The following is a 20,297-nucleotide window of genomic DNA, read 5'->3' as shown; positions in this document are numbered from 1 at the left end:
CTGTACTAATGGGCGTTCCATGATGGAAGCGCTCATTAGTAAGGGTACTTTCACACTTGCCACTACTTCGCCGTGCCGCTGCTCTGTGCCCATCGACTATAATGGGGATGGGGGCAGAGTTACGGCGCAGCACGGTGAGAGGCCGCCAGACTAAAAGTACTACATGTCCGACTTTTTCGTCTGGCGGCCCCCTCAATATAATAAACATTGGTGGCGCAGTGCGCCCCCCCTCAAAATAATAAACATTGGTGGCGCAGTGCACCCCCCCATCACAATAAACATTGGTGGCGCAGTGCGCCCCCCCTCAATATAATAAACATTGGTGGCGCAGTGCGCCCCCCCATCACCCCAGTATAATAAACATTGGTGGCGCAGTGTGCCCCCCCATCACCCCAGTATAATAAACATTGGTGGCGCAGTGTGCCCCCCCATCACCCCAGTATAATAAACATTGGTGGCGCAGTGCGCCCCCCCTCAATATAATAAACATTGGTGGCGCAGTGTGCCCCCCAATATAATAAACATTGGTGGCGCAGTGCGCCCCCCAATATAATAAACATTGGTGGTGCAGTGTGCTTCCCAATATAGCAAACATTGGTGGCGCAGTGTGCCCCCCAATATAATAAACATTGGTGGCGCAGTGTGTCCCCCAATATAATAAACATTGGTGGCGCAGTGCGCCCCCCCATTTCCCCAGTATAATAAACATTGGTGGCGCAGTGCGCCCCCCCCCAATATAATAAACATTGGTGGTGCAGTGGGCAGTGCCAATGAGGGTTAAAAAATAATTTACTCACCTCCTCTAGTTGATCGCGTAACTGCCGGTCTCCAGTTCTTACTTCTTTCTTCAGGACCTGTGGTGACATCACTGAGCTCATCACATGATCCATCACCATGGTAATGGGCCATGTGATGAGCTCAGTGACGTCACCACAGGTCCTGAAGAAAGAAGTAAGAACTGGAGACCGGCAGTTACGCGATGAACTGGAGGAGGTGAGTTAATTTTCTTTTATCATTTTTAACCCTCATTGGCACTTCCCACTGAGCCACCAATGTTTATTATAATGGGGAAGGGGGGGGGGGGCGCACTGCGCCACCAATGTTTATTATAATGGGGAAGGGGGGGGCGCACTGCGCCACCAATAATTATTATAATGGGGAAGGGGGGGGCGCACTGCGCCACCAATGTTTCTTATACTAGGGGGGGGGGGGCGCACTGTGCCACCAACGTTTCTTATACAAATACAGGAGGCGGGTGCCGGAATCAAATAGCCGGCACCCGACCTTTGTGACAGGGGGCTGCGATCAGCTACAATTAACCCCTCAGGTACTGCACCTGAAGGGTTAACTCAACTGCAGCTGATCGCAGCTCCCTGTCACAAAGGTCGGGTGCCGGCTATTTGATTCCGGCACCCGCCTCCTGTATTTGTAATACAGGTCAGTTTTCTTCATTGGTGGCGCAGTGGCCACAGCCCCTCCCCTCCTCCTCCTGCCTCTTCTTATTGGCAGCGGCGGGGACAGCAGCAGCACAGGGGGGAGGGAGAGACTCCTCCTGCGCTGCTGAGAACTATCAGCTCCTGTGCTCCGCCGCTGTATTGAGCAGAGCTGCCAGGGTGTGCAGGAGGAGGAGCGCTACATGTGGAGGAAGCCCTGTCTCACTGCGCTGTGGGACAGGTGGAAGTGCGCCGGTAAGCTCCTCCTCCTGCACGGCACAGTGTGCAGGAGAGGAGCAGCGCTCTGAAGGATGGCCGGGGTCCGGACAACTGGCGGCCGCGGTCCGTATTTGGACCGCGGTCCGCCAGTTGAGTACCACTGCACTATACTATTAGCCCTAATTTTCTGTGGACAATTATTATAGAGACATTGTTCAGATATATGTATATAGGATCGTATAGCATTGCCTGTCGGTATGTCTAGATGACATTGGGGGTATATGTTATTGTGCATTGTGCATTCCTTATTTTTTATATGTATTATTCTTTTCATCAAAGAATGGTCTCGCTGATTTCATTCAAGCCTCATGGGCTCAGTGTGTCTAGTTGGTACATCCAATATACTTCCCTCTTCTGTAGTTTTTCAAAGCGATTTAATGGGTTCTCTGGTATGAAATCAATGGGGGTAATTTTTATCTCATGTTTGTCTTTTTCCGGTGTGGATGCACAATGTCTAGAGACCCCATGTTTCAAATATTGTTTGCGGATATTGTTCCTATGTTGGTTCGCCCGGCAATGGAGGGCCTGGGTGGTGGGGCCAACATATTGCAGGCCGCATCCGCATTCAATAAGATAGATGACATAGGTAGCGTGGCATGTGAGGTGGTATTCTATTGGGAATGTTGTTCCATTGCAATTGGAAGTAAAGGAGGTTTGTTTATGTGTGATGATTTTACAGCACAGGCACTTCTTTGCTCCGCACCTATAGCTCCCTTTTTCTTTTTCTTTTCCCCGGCTCTGTTCGCTTTCCCCTATCATTGGGTGTGTTGTTTGGGTTTACTCGGGGCTAATATATTCTTTATGGTCGGTGCCCGTCTATAGGTAATTTTTGGTGTAGTAGATAGATATTTTGCTATATATGGATCTTGTAGGAGGATATGCCAGTGGTTTTCCAGGATTCTTTGTATCTGTCTATTAGATGTATTATACTGTGTGATAAAACTGACTACTTCTATAGGGTCCTGCGATTTGATGGTGATTGATAGACATTCCTCTTGGGATTGTAGGCTACTCTTTTTTATGGCGTCTTTCACCAGTTGTTTGGGGTAGCCTTTATCTCTGAACCTGTTTTCCAGGATTTTTGTCTGTATTTTAAAATCCTCATTTTTTGTGCAGTTACGTCTGATCCTTTTACATTGGCTATAGGGGATATATTTTGCAGCCACTTTTTGTGATGAAAACTTGAATAATGGTTATAGCTGTTAGTATCCACTGATTTGAAGTACGTTTTTGTGCTTAGAAGGTTATTGTGACATGAAATGATGATATCCAAAAATTCTATCTCCACTTTATTGTAATTCGGGGTGAAAGAGATCCCCCAGTCTGTATTATTTAGGGAATTGCAGAAGATGTTCGCCGCATATTCCTTCCCATCCCAGATGATGAACAAGTCATCAATGTATCTTTTGTAATATACAATCTGTTTGTGAAAATCGGGGTGGTTGGCGATAAATTTTTCTTCGAATTCCCCCATGAATAGGTTTGCGAACGATGGCGCTACTCGCATCCCCATAGCTGTCCCTTTGCACTGATGGTAAACCGTATTGTTATATATAAAGTAGTTGTTCTGGAGTATAAAGTGTAAGCTCTCAAGGAGGAATTCTATTTGGGGTGATGTTAATGTATCATCTTTTCGTAAGACCGTTTTTACACACTCTATTCCTATATCGTGCTCGATATTAGAATAAAGGGATGTCACGTCCATTGTAAGTAGGACATATGTATCTTTCCACTCTATTTGTTTTAATTCTCGGATTAATTGGCTCGAGTCGTGGAGATAACTTGGTAATTTCTTTACGTAGGGTTGTAGGTATATATCCATAAACTGTGATAGATTGCTGGTGGCGCATTTTGTATTGGATACAATAGGTCTGCCGGGTGGATTTTGTATATTTTTATCTATTTTGGGTAGATGGTAAAAATACGGGCTACATGGTGTCTTTGGAGATAGGAAATTACGTTCTTTTTTATTTATATACCCTTTTTCATATGCATTCTTGACAAGGGTATTCAGTTTTTTTGTAATCTCAGGGAAGGGATCATATGGGATTTGTTCATAGTAAATGGTATCACTGAGAATCTTCTGTGCTTCTTTTTCATAGTCCTCATAGTTCTGTATGACCAATCCCCCTCCCTTATCTGCAGGCCGAATGATTAGTTCCTCATTCTTTTTCAATGTATCAAGTGCTCTGCATTCATGATATGTTAGGTTTCCCTTGGGTGTGTAAGTTTATCAGTTTTTGTTCCATTAGCCAACTTCTTCAGATCTGTAGATACAAGATCAAAAAAAGTGGGAATGCAGTATCCCTGGCTGTGTAATGGGAAAAAATTAGATTTGGGTCGGACCTCTATATGTTTGAAGTCGTCTGTGTCCATTGGTTGGGTTTCTCCAATGTTTTCTATGGTCTCCTTTTCACTAGTCAGTTTCTCTCTTTTTCTTTGAGTAGGTGGCTTGTTCTTTTCTATGTCAAAATGCCTCTATTGTTAAATTACGTCTAAACTTCTGGACGTCTATAAATAGACCTAGGGGGTTGACCTTATTTTGGGGGCAGAAGGACAATCCTTTCTGTAAAAGGCCAGTTTCATGGGCTGTTAGCGTATGTGTGGATAGATTGAATATTTTTGCCGTGGGTGTATCTATGGTGGAGGTGGGGAGATCACGTTTCTTTGAATTTACACAACTCTTCCTTTTTTGATGTTGTCCCCCTCTCTTCCCTCGTGTTCTAATTTTGTTTTTATTTTTGGAAAGTATTGGGTGATCTGTGGGTTTGGTTTTAGAGGGGGGTGGGAGGGATGTATCCTTTCCTCTAAAAAAGGAACATTTGATGTGTTGGACTGTCTGACATGATTTAGAAATGGTACAAACACATTAGAGCCTGGTGCTGTATTATCGATAACCGAAATATGTTCCTCAATTTCAATCAATTGGTAGTTATTGGAACTAGGGGTTGGGGAGAGGTGGAGAGTGTAGTCGTGGAGGTTGAGTATGTTGTATGGGTCCTGTGTGGTTCCTATAGGGGGGGACCCTGAATTAGGTATGTTATGGGGGTCCTGTAGGGTTCCAAGGGAAGGGGACCCTGTGTCAGTGCTTGTAGGTTTAAGTGAGGTTTTTTGAGCACTGTGAGGTATCTCAAAATTGGACGAATTCCTTTTGGATTTGTGTTCAAAGTATTTAGATTTTAGGGCTCTGAATTTTTCCAAGAAATCATCTGTATCTGTGGGATTAGTACTTGATATGATACTAGGGTCATCAGGTTTGATATTGGTGGGATCCTTAGTTTTGTTGTGAAGATGTCAGCACTGTGAGGAATGACTCACTCTAGTATTATTAAATGTATCATTACAGGCATCGTTAAATGTATCATTACAGGCATCAGTAAATGTATCATTTAAACTATGTATTTAGCCACAATATGGAGCGCTTGATCTTGCGCTACTGTAGCCCGCGTACCACACAATCTATCCCCTTAGGTGTCATATTAGATACCGACATGCATGCCACTTATCATTAACCATACAGTATATATAGCTAAACACTAACTTACAGATATAAGTTTCCTACCGGATCCTGTAGCATACAGAAATAAGGGTCCGGAAATAGACAGGGGATCACTTGGTTCTGGACCCAATCGATAGTGGATGAGCCACACAGAAGACAATGTGGTCCAGGAGTCTTTATGCAGATGAGTTGGCAGGATCGGGAGATGTCTATTTCTAGAAAAAACCTACAATGGAGGGAAATACTATAATGCCCTACCTATCTAATACAGAGCACCCGCCCGAAGAGGGGCGGCCCCGTCCAGAACCTGCCCCTTTGTTTGGATAAATGTAAGCCTAGTTCCACAATAATTCTCTAAAAATAAATAGGCAATTAGGAAAAAAACTATATAGGCCATCCACCATGATAAGGGGACAGCTATGTCCTATGAAAGGGGTACACCCGCCAGTGGGATTAGATGTGCCCAAATGTCTAGAATGTTGCCCCAGGTATTGGGAGAGTTTACCAGCCTGGTTACTGCACTGTGGTGTATTATTTTGGATATACCGTACAATTTATTTTAGTATTTTTGACCATTAAAAGTAAAGTTTTATTAATTTATAAATTTTTCCTCCACCCCCAATATATTTGGTGGGTATAAAAAAGCAAAACAGGTTATGTACCTTAAAAATTGTACCAATGAAAACTACAAGGCGTCCTGCAAAAATCAAATCTTCACACAGCTTCATGGAAATAAAAATAAAAAAAAGTTATGGGTCTTGTGATAAGGGATGCAAAAACATTTTCTTTTTTTTTTAAACGGGTTTTTATTGTGCAGAAATAGTAAAAATAATGTATTTGGTATCGCTGTAATAATGAACCAGAGAATAAAGTTTTCATGTTATTTAAACAATATTTATAAAACTCAGTAGCAGTGTTGCTATTTTTCCCATCCTCCTTGCAGAAAGAGTTAATAAAAGTTAGTGAGTTATGTGTACCCCAAAACTTATCCCATAAAAAACAATCCTTGATATGACTACATAAATGAAAAAAAAAAAAGTTATAGCTCTTGAAGGGAAATGAAAAAAATGAAAGAAAAAAATAAAATCTTTGTAGTTGGTTAGTAAACAGGTAGACAAAAAAGTTATTTATTTGTATACCTTTTTATTGTTTTTTGTTTTTTTAATCAAAGTAATTTTTATTGGTATTTTCAACATTTACAAAGAAACATATCTTGCATATGTGAATATTAAAACAAATTATACGTATCATAGTTAGTTCTGTATACAGTAAGTTTCAGTCATGTTGATATTCAACAGGTTTTATAGTTTGATCTAGGATAATAACAAAACTAGATTGTTAAAGAAGAAATATAAGAGAGAAAAAAAAAAAAAAGAGAGAAAGAAAATGAAGTAAAAGTAGAAGTAAAAGACATATAACATTTAGAACTGTTATTTTAACGTTCCTCGATTAAAAGCCATATTTACGTCATATTGTGTAGTTTCGTATGTTGTTTTGTTGTATGTTGTTCTGTTGTTTTGTTTTCGGCCAGTCCTTGATAACATATATATTTAGGATTATCCTTTTGGAAAGTGATTCAACCAAGTCTTCCATTTCCTTTCCATAATACCTTTTTTGCCTCTAATCGTTGCGTATATGTGTTCGTTTATGTCGTTTTTGGATACCATTTCTATAATGTCCCTAACCTTGGGAATTATGTTTGTTTTCCAATGTTTTGCTAATAGTGTACGATATGTAATGAAAATGTGCATAGTGGGTATTTGGATTGACGTATCTATCTTTTCCAAATCTATGTTCAGTAAGGCTATTTCGGGGGTGAGTAAGATGTTTTTACCTGCTATCATGTTAATTAGTTCATGTATGTCCTTTTTTAGCTTTCCTAACTTTGGACATGTCCAAAAAATATGCGAGAGAGTACCACATTGGTTACAGTTCCTCCAGCACATAATTGAACATGTGTTGTAGAATTTATGCAACTTAACTGGTGTATAATACCATCTAGATATTATCTTTAAATATTGTTCTCTGTGATTGGTGCAGGTAGTAGCATTCTTGAACATGAGCATTGCTTTATTCCATTGGTATATGCTCAATGGTTTATTCAAGTCTGTTTCCCATTTTTGATGGTATTGTTTTTTGTTTTTTTAAGAGGAAACAATTGTCCAGCCGCAACCCACTGACCAACCATCAGATGGCAATAAAGAGCAAGGTATGTTGTTAATCTCTATTTGCAATAGCGTCTGAACTAAAAAAAATGTTCAGCAAATGATAAATTGTACCCGATGCAATCAATTTCTCTGACACTGCTGTGTGGCAACATGAAGAGCGACAGCTCAGCATCAATATAACTGGAACGTCATTCTTTCAGGTTTCTAATAATGAGTGCCTAGCCTGCGGGTAACAAATGGAATTCATAATGTTAATAAATAAGTAACTATTAAAGTGGTATGCACATGACCGAATCAGTTTTGCAGTCCACAAACCACAGATCCACAAGATACCTTCCGTGTGCATGCCACAATAGAACTGCCTAGTCTTGTCCGCAAAACAGACAAGAATAGGACATGTTCATGTATAATTTGCAGAATGACTACACGGATGCTGTGACTCAGTTTTGAGCGCGAATATTTATGGCAACTTCGCTAATTTGCAAATATTTTGAATATAGTGCTATATATTTGCTATATCGAATATTCATCATTTTTTTACATCTGAAAACATGATTCCTCACTGCTTCTTGCTTGTGGGTCAATGAGGAAGGAGTCATGTTTTCATATTGAAAAAAAAATGACGAATACTGTTATTCCACTTCGGCATACCGCTCCCCGACAAGCGTCCCAGTCACCATGGGAAAGCCTGTGGGTTAGAAAATACTATCGGATCTGAGTTTTTCGAGCGATCATGAAAACTCAGATCTGATGTATATTCTAACCCATAGGCGTTCCCATGGTGACGGGGACGCTTGTCGGGGAGGAGTATGCCAAAGTATAATTACAGTACAGATTTTTAAAAAAAACTGAATATTCTAAATAATGAATATATTTGCTATATATTCGTTTTTTTAGAATATTTGTCATATTCTAAAACAAGAATATACTGTATAGCAATATAGCAAATATATTCGTTATTTTGAATATTTGTGGTTTTTTTTTTCAATCTGTACAGTTGTTCGGCATACTCCTCCCTGACAAGCATCCCCGTCACCATGGGAACGCCTGTGGTTTAGAATATACTATTGGATCTGAGTTTTTCCAGCGATCATGAAAACTCAGATTCAATGGTATATTCTAACCCACAGGCGTTCCCATGGTGATGGGGATGCTTGTCGGGGAGGAGTATGACGAACAACTGTACAAATTGGAAAAAAAAAAAAAGAATATTCGAAATAACAAATATATTCGCTTGATTGCTATATATTCGTTTTTTAGAATATTCGTCATATTCTAAAACAAGAATATATAGCAATATAGCGAATATTCGTAAAATACAAATATAGACTGCAATTTAGCTAATATAGTGCTAGAAACTTTTTTTTTCGTAATTTTTTTTCTATTATGAACTTCAGATTTGAAGAAAAATTACAACTTAAAAAAAAAAAGGTTTTATATTAGCTAAATTGCAGTCTATATGTGTATTTTGCGAATATTCGCTATATTGCTATATATTAGTTTTTTCGAATATTCATCATGTTCTAAAAAAAGAATATATAGCACTATATATAGTGCTATATATATATTTGTTTTTGATCAATTTCGCATTACGCGATTTTTACATCGTAAAGAATATGTGATGAATATTCTATTGAATATTCGTGAAATATCGCAATTTCGAATATGGGACTGGCCGCTCATCACCACTAGTGACTCATAGAAATTAACTTGACGTTTGGCAGACGGGCCCAAATAATTTTGTCTAAAATTATTTGCCAAGCATCTCAAATTATTTAGCGTAGCATTTGCACCAGAATACTTTCTATTATTTTGGCATTATTGTACTTTATTTGGTTTGCAGAGTGCTGTTGCAGTGTATATTTTCCCCCCTTTGTGCTTTCAGCCATGGCAACGCGCACCTGCGCACTGGATGCGCTGACTGACCCCCAATTTTTCTTTGTAGTTTGTATTGGAGGTGTGGCTGACTCTATTGGTCGTGCACCTGATTAACCTGTCTGCCCTAAAGGCTGATTTCAATTACTATAGCTTTAAAGCTGTAGCCTACTCTCCCTGTATGTATTGGAGGCCATTCGGCACCAGGTAAGGTGGAATACAGAGAGGGCTCAGCATGCTAGTGGAACCTGCATTCCTTGTACAAAATGGAGGCCGGCAACCAAAGAGGTATTATATAGTGGGGGTTCCGCATGCATGAGGAGCCTGCATCCCCTGAATATAGTGGAGGCCATTTTGGCACCATAAGAGGCATAATATAATGTGGGCTCTGCACGCATGTGGAACCTGCATTCCCTGAATGTAATGGAGGCCAACATGGCACCAGTTAATGTGGTATTTATTGTTAGGTTCCCGTCTTACTGAGATCGCCTTGACGTTTGGCAGACGGCCCAAATAATTTTGTATAAAATTATTTGCCAAGCATCTCAATTTTTCTTTATAGAAATTAACTCGTCCGTATGCGATCCCCCCCAAAAAATGTTGATTGGATGTGGATCAAAAGTCGTGTGCATGCGGTCTAACTAGGGTTGGGCGATATCAAAAATATTCAGACGATAACAATATTAAAAAAATTATTGCGATATATATTGCGATAAATACCCGTTTAAAAGAAAAAAACACAAGGAGACATTATACTGTATGGGGGCAGCCACAAGGAGACGTTATACTGTATGGGGGCAGCCACAAGGAGACGTTATACTGTATGGGGCAACCACAAGGAGACGTTATACTGTATGGGGGCAGCCACAAGGAGACGTTATGCTGTATGGGGGCAGCGACAAGGAGACGTTATACTGTGTGGGGGGCCACAAGCAGACGTTATACTGTATGGGGGGCCACAAGGAGACGTTATACTGTATGGGGCAACCATAAGGAGACGTTATATTGTATGGGGGCCACAAGGAGACGTTATACTGTATGGGGCAACCATAAGGAGACGTTATACTGTATGGGGCAACCATAAGGAGACGTTATACTGTATGGGGGCGGGGGCCACAAGGAGATGTTATAATAAAGTCTTGTGACCACAGGCCACCATACATACAATAATACTTTACAATATACTTTTCCCACGGCTGCCTGGCTTGTGTGCTCCGATTCTGACATGAGATGTCGGTGGGCAGAGATTTGAATATGGGAGCAAGGAGGAGGGAGAGCCGGGGGCGGCCCGCTGTGGGAAGTAATACGTTTGTAATTTCGTCATCAGAGCACACGAGCGAGGCAGCCGCAGGAAAAGTCTCTCCAGAGACACCCTACTCACGCAGAGTTCGCCACATACAATAGAACCAGCACGGGTGGGTTACGGACGGTGATGTCAGATGGTGGGTTGAGTCTGGAGACTTGAATAAGGGAGGCGGAGCACGAAGGAGCCTGGAGCGAGTGGAAGTAATGTGTTTGTACTCAGCGCTATGCAAGGTGCAGGGGCGGGCGGACGCAGATTTAGAAGCGGTCAGCGCACATGACCGCTTCGATGACGTCACAGAATACTGCGGTAATTAGGAAACAGCGATATTGCAGTTTTTTAATACCGCGGTATATCGTGAACACCGGTATATCGCCCAACCCTAGGCCTAACTGCCTCTCATTCTACAAAAAAAGTCAATTACCTAATATTCTTTTTTTCAAGCCTTTTTTTGTGTTTGGGTTCTCTGTTACCCATCTTTTCTTACTACTTGTTGTTAGTAGTATCAGCCACTGCTGCAATATATATCCGACGTGTCCTCGCTTGCTCAATATTATCCTCCTCTTTGCTCACTCTAGTGGTTAGATTTGCAGGAGTACTGCAGCTACTGGTTTGGAAACTGTAGAATATTTTTTGTGGGGCAATCCTTTTAAAATGGTTGTTTCACCTCATGCACCCAGTCGTTGTGCGGCCATTTCATGCATTGGGGATCTCAACTTGAATGGGTCCGTGATCCGTCCGCACCGCACTCTGTAGTGCTTCTGTGGGATTCCATGCCTCTGTTCTGCACCGCAGCTTCCAATTGTGGACCCATTCAAGTGAATGGGTTTGCATTCGTGATGCGGGGCGCATATGTTTGCGGGCCGCGATACGGCCACGGCCGGGCAACATCCATGTGCATGAGGTCTTATTCAAAAGTCCAATGTATGATTATTAAGACACCGGTAGTATGTGTTATCTTATAAACATGGAAGAACATGTTTCGCTGTGTGGTAATGTTAGTACCACACAATGTTAGTGGTTAAGTGATTGGTTTTGCATGTAGAGTCCCAGGTTTGAATCTTGGGAGAAACTTCTAAGTTTTTCTTTAGTTTTTTTTTTTCAGATTTTTTTTTTCTTCCACATTTAACCCATAAGAAAAATCTATATCCTTTTCATATTGAGAATAATATATTTTTTTCCAGAAAGCTAATAAATATTACTGGTTTCTTTTTATTCATATATTGTGTCTGTGAATAAATAAGTAATACGTTTTAGCAAAAACAAAAAAAATAAACACTATTGTGGTGATTTATCAAATTGGTGTAAAGTAGAACTGGCTTAGTTGCCTATAGCAACCAATCAGATTCCACCATTTTCAAAAGGGACTGTCAAAAATGAAAGGTGCAATCTGATTGGTTGCTATAGTTAACTAAGCCAGTTCTACTTTACACCAGTTTGATAAATTACCCCATACATTCTCTATATAGTCATAATATTATTATTATTATTATTATTATTATTATTATTATTATTATTAAATGTGCATTATTTATTACAGTATAGCCTTTAATATGATTTTAAAAAATATAAAAAGAAAAACCGGAAAAAAAAAAATGACTCTCCATAGGCTTGAACCTGGGATCTCTACATACATACTATATCACCAAGCTATATTACCATGCAGAGAAACTTTTTTTCTATGCTTATAAGCTAACACATGTTACTGGTGTCTTTTTAATAAAGCGGTAATATGTAGATTAGCTTTCTGAGCAGATCTCAGTGTGGTGAAGCTATAGTACATAGTGTATATGATTTTTACATGCTAGCACACAGATCTTGGACAGGGCTCTGCCCTCAGCCTGATGTTTAGCACTGTAAATCAAGGGAAGGGTGGAGTGTGCAGAGCACAGCGGTTGTTACAAAACAGTGCTCAAACAATTCAGCCCCACCTCCTGGTGATCAAATGTCTAATTTGCATATGAATCAAAACACTGATTTCCCTGCAGCTGTTTAGCATGCAGACAAAGGAAATGTATAGTTTTAATCAGCATGATGAGCCCTACTAGCCAGTATGTCTGGTTTAATAGGGTTGATCCTGGTGACAGAGCCTCTTTAACCGCCTCCGGACCGCCTAACGCAGGATCGCGTTCCGGAGGCGGCAGCCCTGCGCACAGTCACGCATATATGCGTCATCTCGCGAGACGCGAGATTTCCTGTGAATGCGCGCACACAGGCGCGCGCGTTCACAGGATCGGAAGGTAAGCGAGTGGATCTCCAGCCTGCCACCGGCGATCGTTCGCTGGCAGGCTGGAGATGGGATTTTTTTAACCCCTAAAAGGTATATTAGACGCTGTTTTGATAACAGCGTCTAATATACCTGCTACCTGGTCCTCTGGTGGTCCCTCTTGTTTGGATCGACCGCCAGAGGACACAGGCAGCTCAGTAAAGTAGCACCGAACACCACTACACTACACTCCCCCTGTCACTTATTAACCCCTTATGAACCACTGATCACCCCTGATCACCCCATATAGACTCCCTGATCACCCCCCTGTCATTGATCACCCCCTGTCATTGATTACCCCCCTGTAAGGCTCCATTCAGAGGTCCGTATGATTTTTACGGATCCACTGATACATGTATCGGATCCGCAAAACACATACGGACATCTGAATGGAGCCTTACAGTGGGGTGATCAATGACTGGGTTGATCACCCCATATAGACTCCCTGATCACCCCCCTGTCATTGATCACTCCCCTGTAAGGCTCCATTCAGACGTCCGTATGTTTTTTACGGATCCACGGATACATGGATCGGATCCGCAAAACACATACAGACGTCTGAATGGAACCTTACAGGGGGGTAATCACCCCATATAGACTCCCTGATCACCCCCCTGTCATTTTTTACCCCCCTGTCATTGATCACCCCCCTGTAAGGCTGCATTCAGATGTCCGTATGTTTTTTACGGATCCACGGATACATGGATCGGATCCGCAAAACACATACGGACATCTGAATGGAGCCTTATAGGGGGGTGATCAATGACACGGGGGTGATCACCCCATATAGACTCCCTGATCACCCCCCTGTCATTGATCACCCCCCTGTCATTGATCACCCCCCTGTAAGGCTGCATTCAGATGTCCGTATGTTTTTTACGGATCCACGGATACATGGATCGGATCCGCAAAACACATACGGACATCTGAATGGAGCCTTATAAGGGGGTGATCAATGACAGGGGGGTAATCACCCCATATAGACTCCCTGATCACCCCCCTGTCATTTTTCACCCCCCTGTCATTGATCACCCCCCTGTAAGGCTGCATTCAGATGTCCGTATGTTTTTTACGGATCCACGGATACATGGATCGGATCCGCAAAACACATACGGATATCTGAATAGAGCCTTATAGGGGGGTGATCAATGACAGGGGGGTGATCACCCCATATGGACTCCCTGATCACCCCCCTGTCATTGATTACCCCCCTGTCATTGATCACCCCCCTGTAAGGCTCCATTCAGCCATTTTTTTGGCCCAAGTTAGCGGAAATTATTATTTTTTTCTTACAAAGTCTCATATTCCACTAACTTGTGTCAAAAAATAAAATCTCACATGAACTCACCATACCCCTCACGGAATCCAAATGCGTAAAATTTTTTAGACATTTATATTCCAGACTTCTTCTCACGCTTTAGGGCCCCTAGAATGCCAGGGCAGTATAAATACCCCACATGTGACCCCATTTCGGAAAGAAGACACCCCAAGGTATTCCGTGAGGGGCATATTGAGTCCATGAAAGATTGAAATTTTTGTTCCAAGTTAGCGGAAAGGGAGACTTTGTGAGAAAAAAAAAAATCAATTTCCGCTAACTTGTGGCAAAAAAAAAAAATAATTCTATTAACTCGCCATTCCCCTCATTGAATACCTTGGGGTGTCTTCTTTCCTAAATTGGGTCACATGTGGGGTATTTCTACTGCCCTGGCATTTTAGGGGCCCTAAAGCGTGAGAAGAAGTCTGGGATCCAAATGTCTAAAAATGCCCTCATAAAAGGAATGTGGGCCCCTTTGCGCATCTAGTCTGCAAAAAAGTGTCACACATCTGGTATCGCCGTACTCAGGAGAAGTTGGGCAATGTGTTTTGGGGTGTCATTTTACATATACCCATGCTGGGTGAGAGAAATATCTTGGCAAAAGACAACTTTTCCCATTTTTTATACAAAGTTGGCATTTGACCGAGATATTTATCTCACCCAGCATGGGTATATGTAAAATGACACCCCAAAACACATTGCCCAACTTCTCCTGAGTACGGCAATACCAGATGTGTGACACTATTTTGCAGCCTAGGTGGGCAAAGGGGCCCACATTCCAAAGAGCACCTTTCGGATTTCACCGGCCATTTTTTACAGATTTTGATTTCAAACTACTTCGCACGCATTTGGGCCCCTAAAATGCCAGGGCAGTATAACTACCCCACAAGTGACCCCATTTTGGAAAGAAGACACCCCAAGGTATTTCGTGATGGGCATAGTGAGTTCATGGAAGTTTTTATTTTTTGTCACAAGTTAGTGGAATATGAGACTTTGTAAGAAAAAAAAAAAATCATCATTTTCCGCTAACTTGTGACAAAAAATAAAAAGTTCTATGAACTCACTATGCCCATCAGCGAATACCTTAGGGTGTCTACTTTCCGAAATGGGGTCATTTGTGGGGTATTTGTACTGTCTGGCAATTCTAGAACCTCAGGAAACATGACAGGTGCTCAGAAAGTCAGAGCTGCTTCAAAAAGCAGAAATTCACATTTTTGTACCATAGTTTGTAAACGCTATAACTTTTACCCAAACCATTTTTTTTTTTTACCCAAACATTTTTTTTTTTTATCAAAGACATGTAGAACAATAAATTTAGAGAAAAATTTATATATGGATGTCGTTTTTTTTGCAAAATTTTACAACTGAAATTGAAAAATGTCATTTTTTTGCAAAAAAATCGTTAAATTTCGATTAATAACAAAAAAAGTAAAAATGTCAGCAGCAATGAAATACCACCAAATGAAAGCTCTAATATTGAGAAGAAAAGGAGGTAAAATTCATTTTGGTGGTAAGTTGCATGACCGAGCAATAAACGGTCAAAGTTTTTTGGCCATATACTACATCAGGGGCAAGCTGAGCCTGTCACCAAGTGCATTTAACCCTCAATAGTGTGGTTATTTTTTGGCCATATACTACATCAGGGGCAAGCTGAGCCTGTCACCAAGTTATTCTCAATAACACGCTACTGTTCAATTCCAAGTCTAATTCTGTGTGTAAACGTATACCTGTCACCCAGCGCCTCAAATTTATATTCATCCAAATCTGTCATTATTGCTTTAGCTGGTCAAGTTATTTAGTGTCCGTCAAAGCACAGTTTTTGTTCTGGGTTGAAATACAATTCCCAATTTTGCAATTCTCTAAATTAGTGGTTTCTGCTGTATCAGGCCTACTTTAAATCTATCCCTAAAAGGGTATATTAGATTCAAGGTGCTGATAGGGTAATTCTCAATAACTTCACACACACGCTACTGTGCAGATCCAAGTCTATTTCTGTCCGTAAACGTATACCTGTCACCCAGCGCCTAAATAATAGGCCTCAAATTTATATTCAGCTAAATCTGTCATTACTGGTGTGCCTGTATTAGTGTAATACGGTACCTAAATAGATAGCCAGATAGTGTTAGGTGTCTGTAAAAAAAGGCCTGAATTTTAATTCAATACATTGGCCCGAATAATATTTTTCTTATTGTGGTGAACGGTAACAATGAGGAAAACATCTAGTAAGGGACGCGGACGCGGACATGGTCGTGGTGGTGTTAGTGGACACTCTGGTGCTGGTAGAGGACGTGGCCGTTCTGCCACAGCCACACGTCCTAGTGAACCAACTACCTCAGGTCCCAGTAGCCGCCAGAATTTACAGCCATATTTGGTGGGGCCCAATGCCGTTCTAAGGATGGTAAGGCCTGAGCAGGTACAGGCATTAGTCAATTGGGTGGCCGACAGTGGATCCAGCACGTTCACATTATCTCCCACCCAGTCTTCTGCAGAAAGCGCACAGATGGCGCATGAAAACCAAGCCCATCAGTCTGTCACATCACCCCCATGCATATCAGGGAAACTGTCTGAGCCTCAAGTTATGCAGCAGTCTCTTATGCTGTTTGAAGACTCTGCTGGCATGGTTTCCCAAGGGCATCCACCTAGACCTTCCCCAGCGGTGGAAGACATAGAATGCACTAACGCACAACCACTTATGTTTCCTGATGATGAGGACATGGGAATACCACCTCACCACGTCTCTGATGATGACGAAACACAGGTGCCAACTGCTGCGTCTTTCTGCAGTGTGCAGACTGAACAGGAGGTCAGGGATGAAGACGATGCAGGGGACGATGAGGTCCTAGAGCCCACATGGAATGAAGGTCGTGCCACTGACTTTCACAGTTCGGAGGAAGAGGCAGTGGTGAGATCAAGCCAACAGCGTAGCAAAAGACAAAGAGGGAGCAGTGGGCAAAAGCAGAACACCCGCCGCCAAGAGACTCCGCCTGCTACTGACCGCCGCCATCTGGGACCAAGCACCCCAAAGGCAGCTTCAAGGAGTTCCCTGGCATGGCACTTCTTCAAACAATGTGCTGACGACAAGACCCGAGTGGTTTGCACGCTGTGCCATCAGAGCCTGAAGCGAGGCATTAACGTTCTGAACCTTAGCACAACCTGCATGACCAGGCACCTGCATGCAAAGCATGAACTGCAGTGGAGTAAACACCTTAAAAACAAGGAAGTCACTCAGGCTCCCCCTGCTACCTCTTCTGCTGCTGCCGCCTCGGCCTCTTCTGCTGCTGCCACCGCCTCGGCCTCTTCTGCTGCTGCTGCCGCCGCCTCGGCCTCTTCCTCCGCCTCTGGAGGAACGTTGGCACCTGCCGCCCAGCAAACATGGGATGTACCACCAACACCACCACCTGCGTCACCAAGCATCTCAACCATGTCACACGGCAGCGTTCAGCTCTCCATCTCACAAACATTTGAGAGAAAGCGTAAATTCCCACCTTCACCACCAACTTCAGCACAGCACGGGGTAAACGTCAGCAGGCCATTCTGAAACTCATATGTTTGGGGGACAGGCCCCACACCGCACAGGAGTTGTGGCGGGGTATAGAACAACAGACCGACAAGTGGTTGCTGCCGGTGAGCCTCAAGCCCGGCCTGGTGGTGTGCGATAATGGGCGAAATCTCGTTGCAGCTCTGGGACTAGCCGGTTTGACGCACATCCCTTGCCTGGCGCATGTGCTGAATTTGGTGGTGCAGAAGTTCATTCGCAACTACCCCGACATGTCAGAGCTGCTGCATAAAGTGCGGGCCGTCTGTTCGCGCTTCCGGCGTTCACACCCTGCCGCTGCTCGCCTGTCTGCGCTACAGCGTAACTTCGGCCTTCCCGCTCACCGCCTCATATGCGACGTGCCCACCAGGTGGAACTCCACCTTGCATATGCTGGACAGACTGTGCGAGCAGCAGCAGGCCATAGTGGAGTTTCAGCTGCAGCACGCACGGGTCAATCGCACTGTGGATCAGACCCACTTCACCACCAATGACTGGGCCTCCATGCGAGACCTGTGTGCCCTGTTGCGCTGTTTCGAGTACTCCACCAACATGGCCAGTGGCGATGACGCCGTTATCAGCGTTACAATACCACTTCTATGTCTCCTTGAGAAAACACTTAGGGCGATGATGGAAGAGGAGGTGGCCCAGGAGGAAGAGGGGTCATTTTTAGCACTTTCAGGCCAGTCTCTTCGAAGTGACTCAGAGGGAGGTTTTTTGCAACACCAGAGGCCAGGTACAAATGTGGCCAGACAGGGCCCACTACTGGAGGACGAGGATGAGGAGGAGGTGGAGGAGGATGAGGATGAAGCATGTTCACAGCGGGGTGGCACCCAAAGCAGCTCGGGCCCATCACTGGTGCGTGGCTGGGGGGAAACACAGGATGATGACGATACGCCTCCCACAGAGGACAGCTTGTCCTTACCTCTGGGCAGCCTGGCACACATGAGCGACTACATGCTGCAGTGCCTGCGCAACGACAGCAGAGTTGCCCACATTTTAACGTGTGCGGACTACTGGGTTGCCACCCTGCTGGATCCCCGGTACAAAGACAATGTGCCCACCTTACTTCCTACACTGGAGCGTGATAGGAAGATGCGCGAGTACAAGCGCACGTTGGTAGACGCGCTACTGAGAGCATTCCCAAATGTCACAGGGGAACCAGTGGAAGCCCAAGGCGAAGGCAGAGGAGGAGCAAGAGGTCGCCAACGCAGCTGTGTCACGCCTAGCTCCTCTGAGGGCAGGGTTAGCATGGCAGAGATGTGGAAAAGTTTTGTCAACACGCCACAGCTAAGTGCACCACCACCTGATACGGAACGTGTTAGCAGGAGGCAACATTTCACTAACATGGTGGAACAGTACCTGTGCACACCCCTTCACGTACTGACTGATGGTTCGGCCCAATTCAACTTCTGGGTCTCCAAATTGTCCACGTGGCCAGAGCTAGCCTTTTATGCCTTGGAGGTGCTGGCCTGCTCGGCGGCCAGTGTTTTGTCTGAACGTGTATTCAGCACGGCAGGGGGCGTCATTACAGACAAACGCAGCCGCCTGTCTACAGCCAATGTGGACAAGCTGACGTTCATAAAAATGAACCAGGCATGGATCCCACAGGACCTGTCCATCCCTTGTGCAGATTAGATATTAACTACCTCCCCTTAACAATATATTATTCTACTCCAGGGCACTTCCTCATTCAATACTATTTTTAATTTCATTTTACCATTATATTGCGGGGCAACCCAAAGTTGAATGAACCTCTCCTCTGTCTGGGTGCCGGGGTCTAAATGTGTGACAGTGGCCTGTTCCAGTGGTGGGTGACGTGAAGCCTGATTCTCTGCTATGACATGAAGACAGATTCTGCGCTGACATAAGGCCAGATTCTCTGTTACGGGACCTCTCTCCTCTGCCTGGGTGCCTGGGCCTAAATGTGTGACAGTGGCCTGTTCCAGTGGTGGGTGACGTGAAGCCTGATTCTCTGCTATGACATGAATACAGATTCTGCGCTGACATAAGGCCAGATTCTCTGTTACGGGACCGCTCTCCTCTGTCTGGGTGCCGGGGCCTAAATGTGTGACAGTGGCCTGTTCCAGTGGTGGGTGACGTGAAGCCTGATTCTCTGCTATGACATGAAGACAGATTCTGCGCTGACATAAGGCCAGATTCTCTGTTACGGGACCTCTCTCCTCTGCCTGGGTGCCGGGGCCTAAATGTGTGACAGTGGCCTGTTCCAGTGGTGGGTGACATGAAGCCTGATTCTCTGCTATGACATGAAGACAGATTCTGCGCTGACATAAGGCCAGATTCTCTGTTACGGGACCTCTCTCCTCTGCCTGGGTGCCGGGGCCTAAATGTGTGACAGTGGCCTGTTCCAGTGGTGGGTGACGTGAAGCCTGATTCTCTGCTATGACATGAAGACAGATTCTGCGCTGACAGAAGGCCAGATTCTCTGTTACGGGACCGCTCTCCTCTGTCTGGGTGCCGGGGCCTAAATGTGTGACAGTGGCCTGTTCCAGTGGTGGGTGACGTGAAGCCTGATTCTCTGCTATGACATGAAGACAGATTCTGCGCTGACATAAGGCCAGATTCTCTGTTACGGGACCGCTCTCCTCTGTCTGGGTGCCGGGG

The 20,297-nt window shown here is 43.8% G+C and overlaps 1 protein-coding gene across 13 annotated transcripts in view; it reads left to right on the top strand.

Moving 5' to 3' along the window:
• Positions 1–20,297, top strand: part of CFH (complement factor H) — a 1,589,177-nt gene that overhangs the window by 230,557 nt on the left and 1,338,323 nt on the right. For 12 of the 13 annotated variants that reach the window (XM_040407275.1, XM_040407278.1, XM_040407277.1 and 9 more), the window contains exon 13: positions 7,361–7,420. The exons of the other annotated variant lie outside the window; for it this stretch is intronic. In XM_040407275.1, the coding sequence (XP_040263209.1) occupies positions 7,361–7,420 (60 nt within the window). The remainder of the gene's footprint in view (positions 1–7,360; positions 7,421–20,297) is intronic. 13 annotated transcript variants of the gene reach the window in all.

The sequence above is a fragment of the Bufo bufo genome, chromosome 9 (genome assembly GCF_905171765.1).
Source record: "Bufo bufo chromosome 9, aBufBuf1.1, whole genome shotgun sequence".
NCBI lineage: Eukaryota > Metazoa > Chordata > Amphibia > Anura > Bufonidae > Bufo > Bufo bufo.
This window is presented reverse-complemented; position numbering and strand designations above follow the sequence as displayed.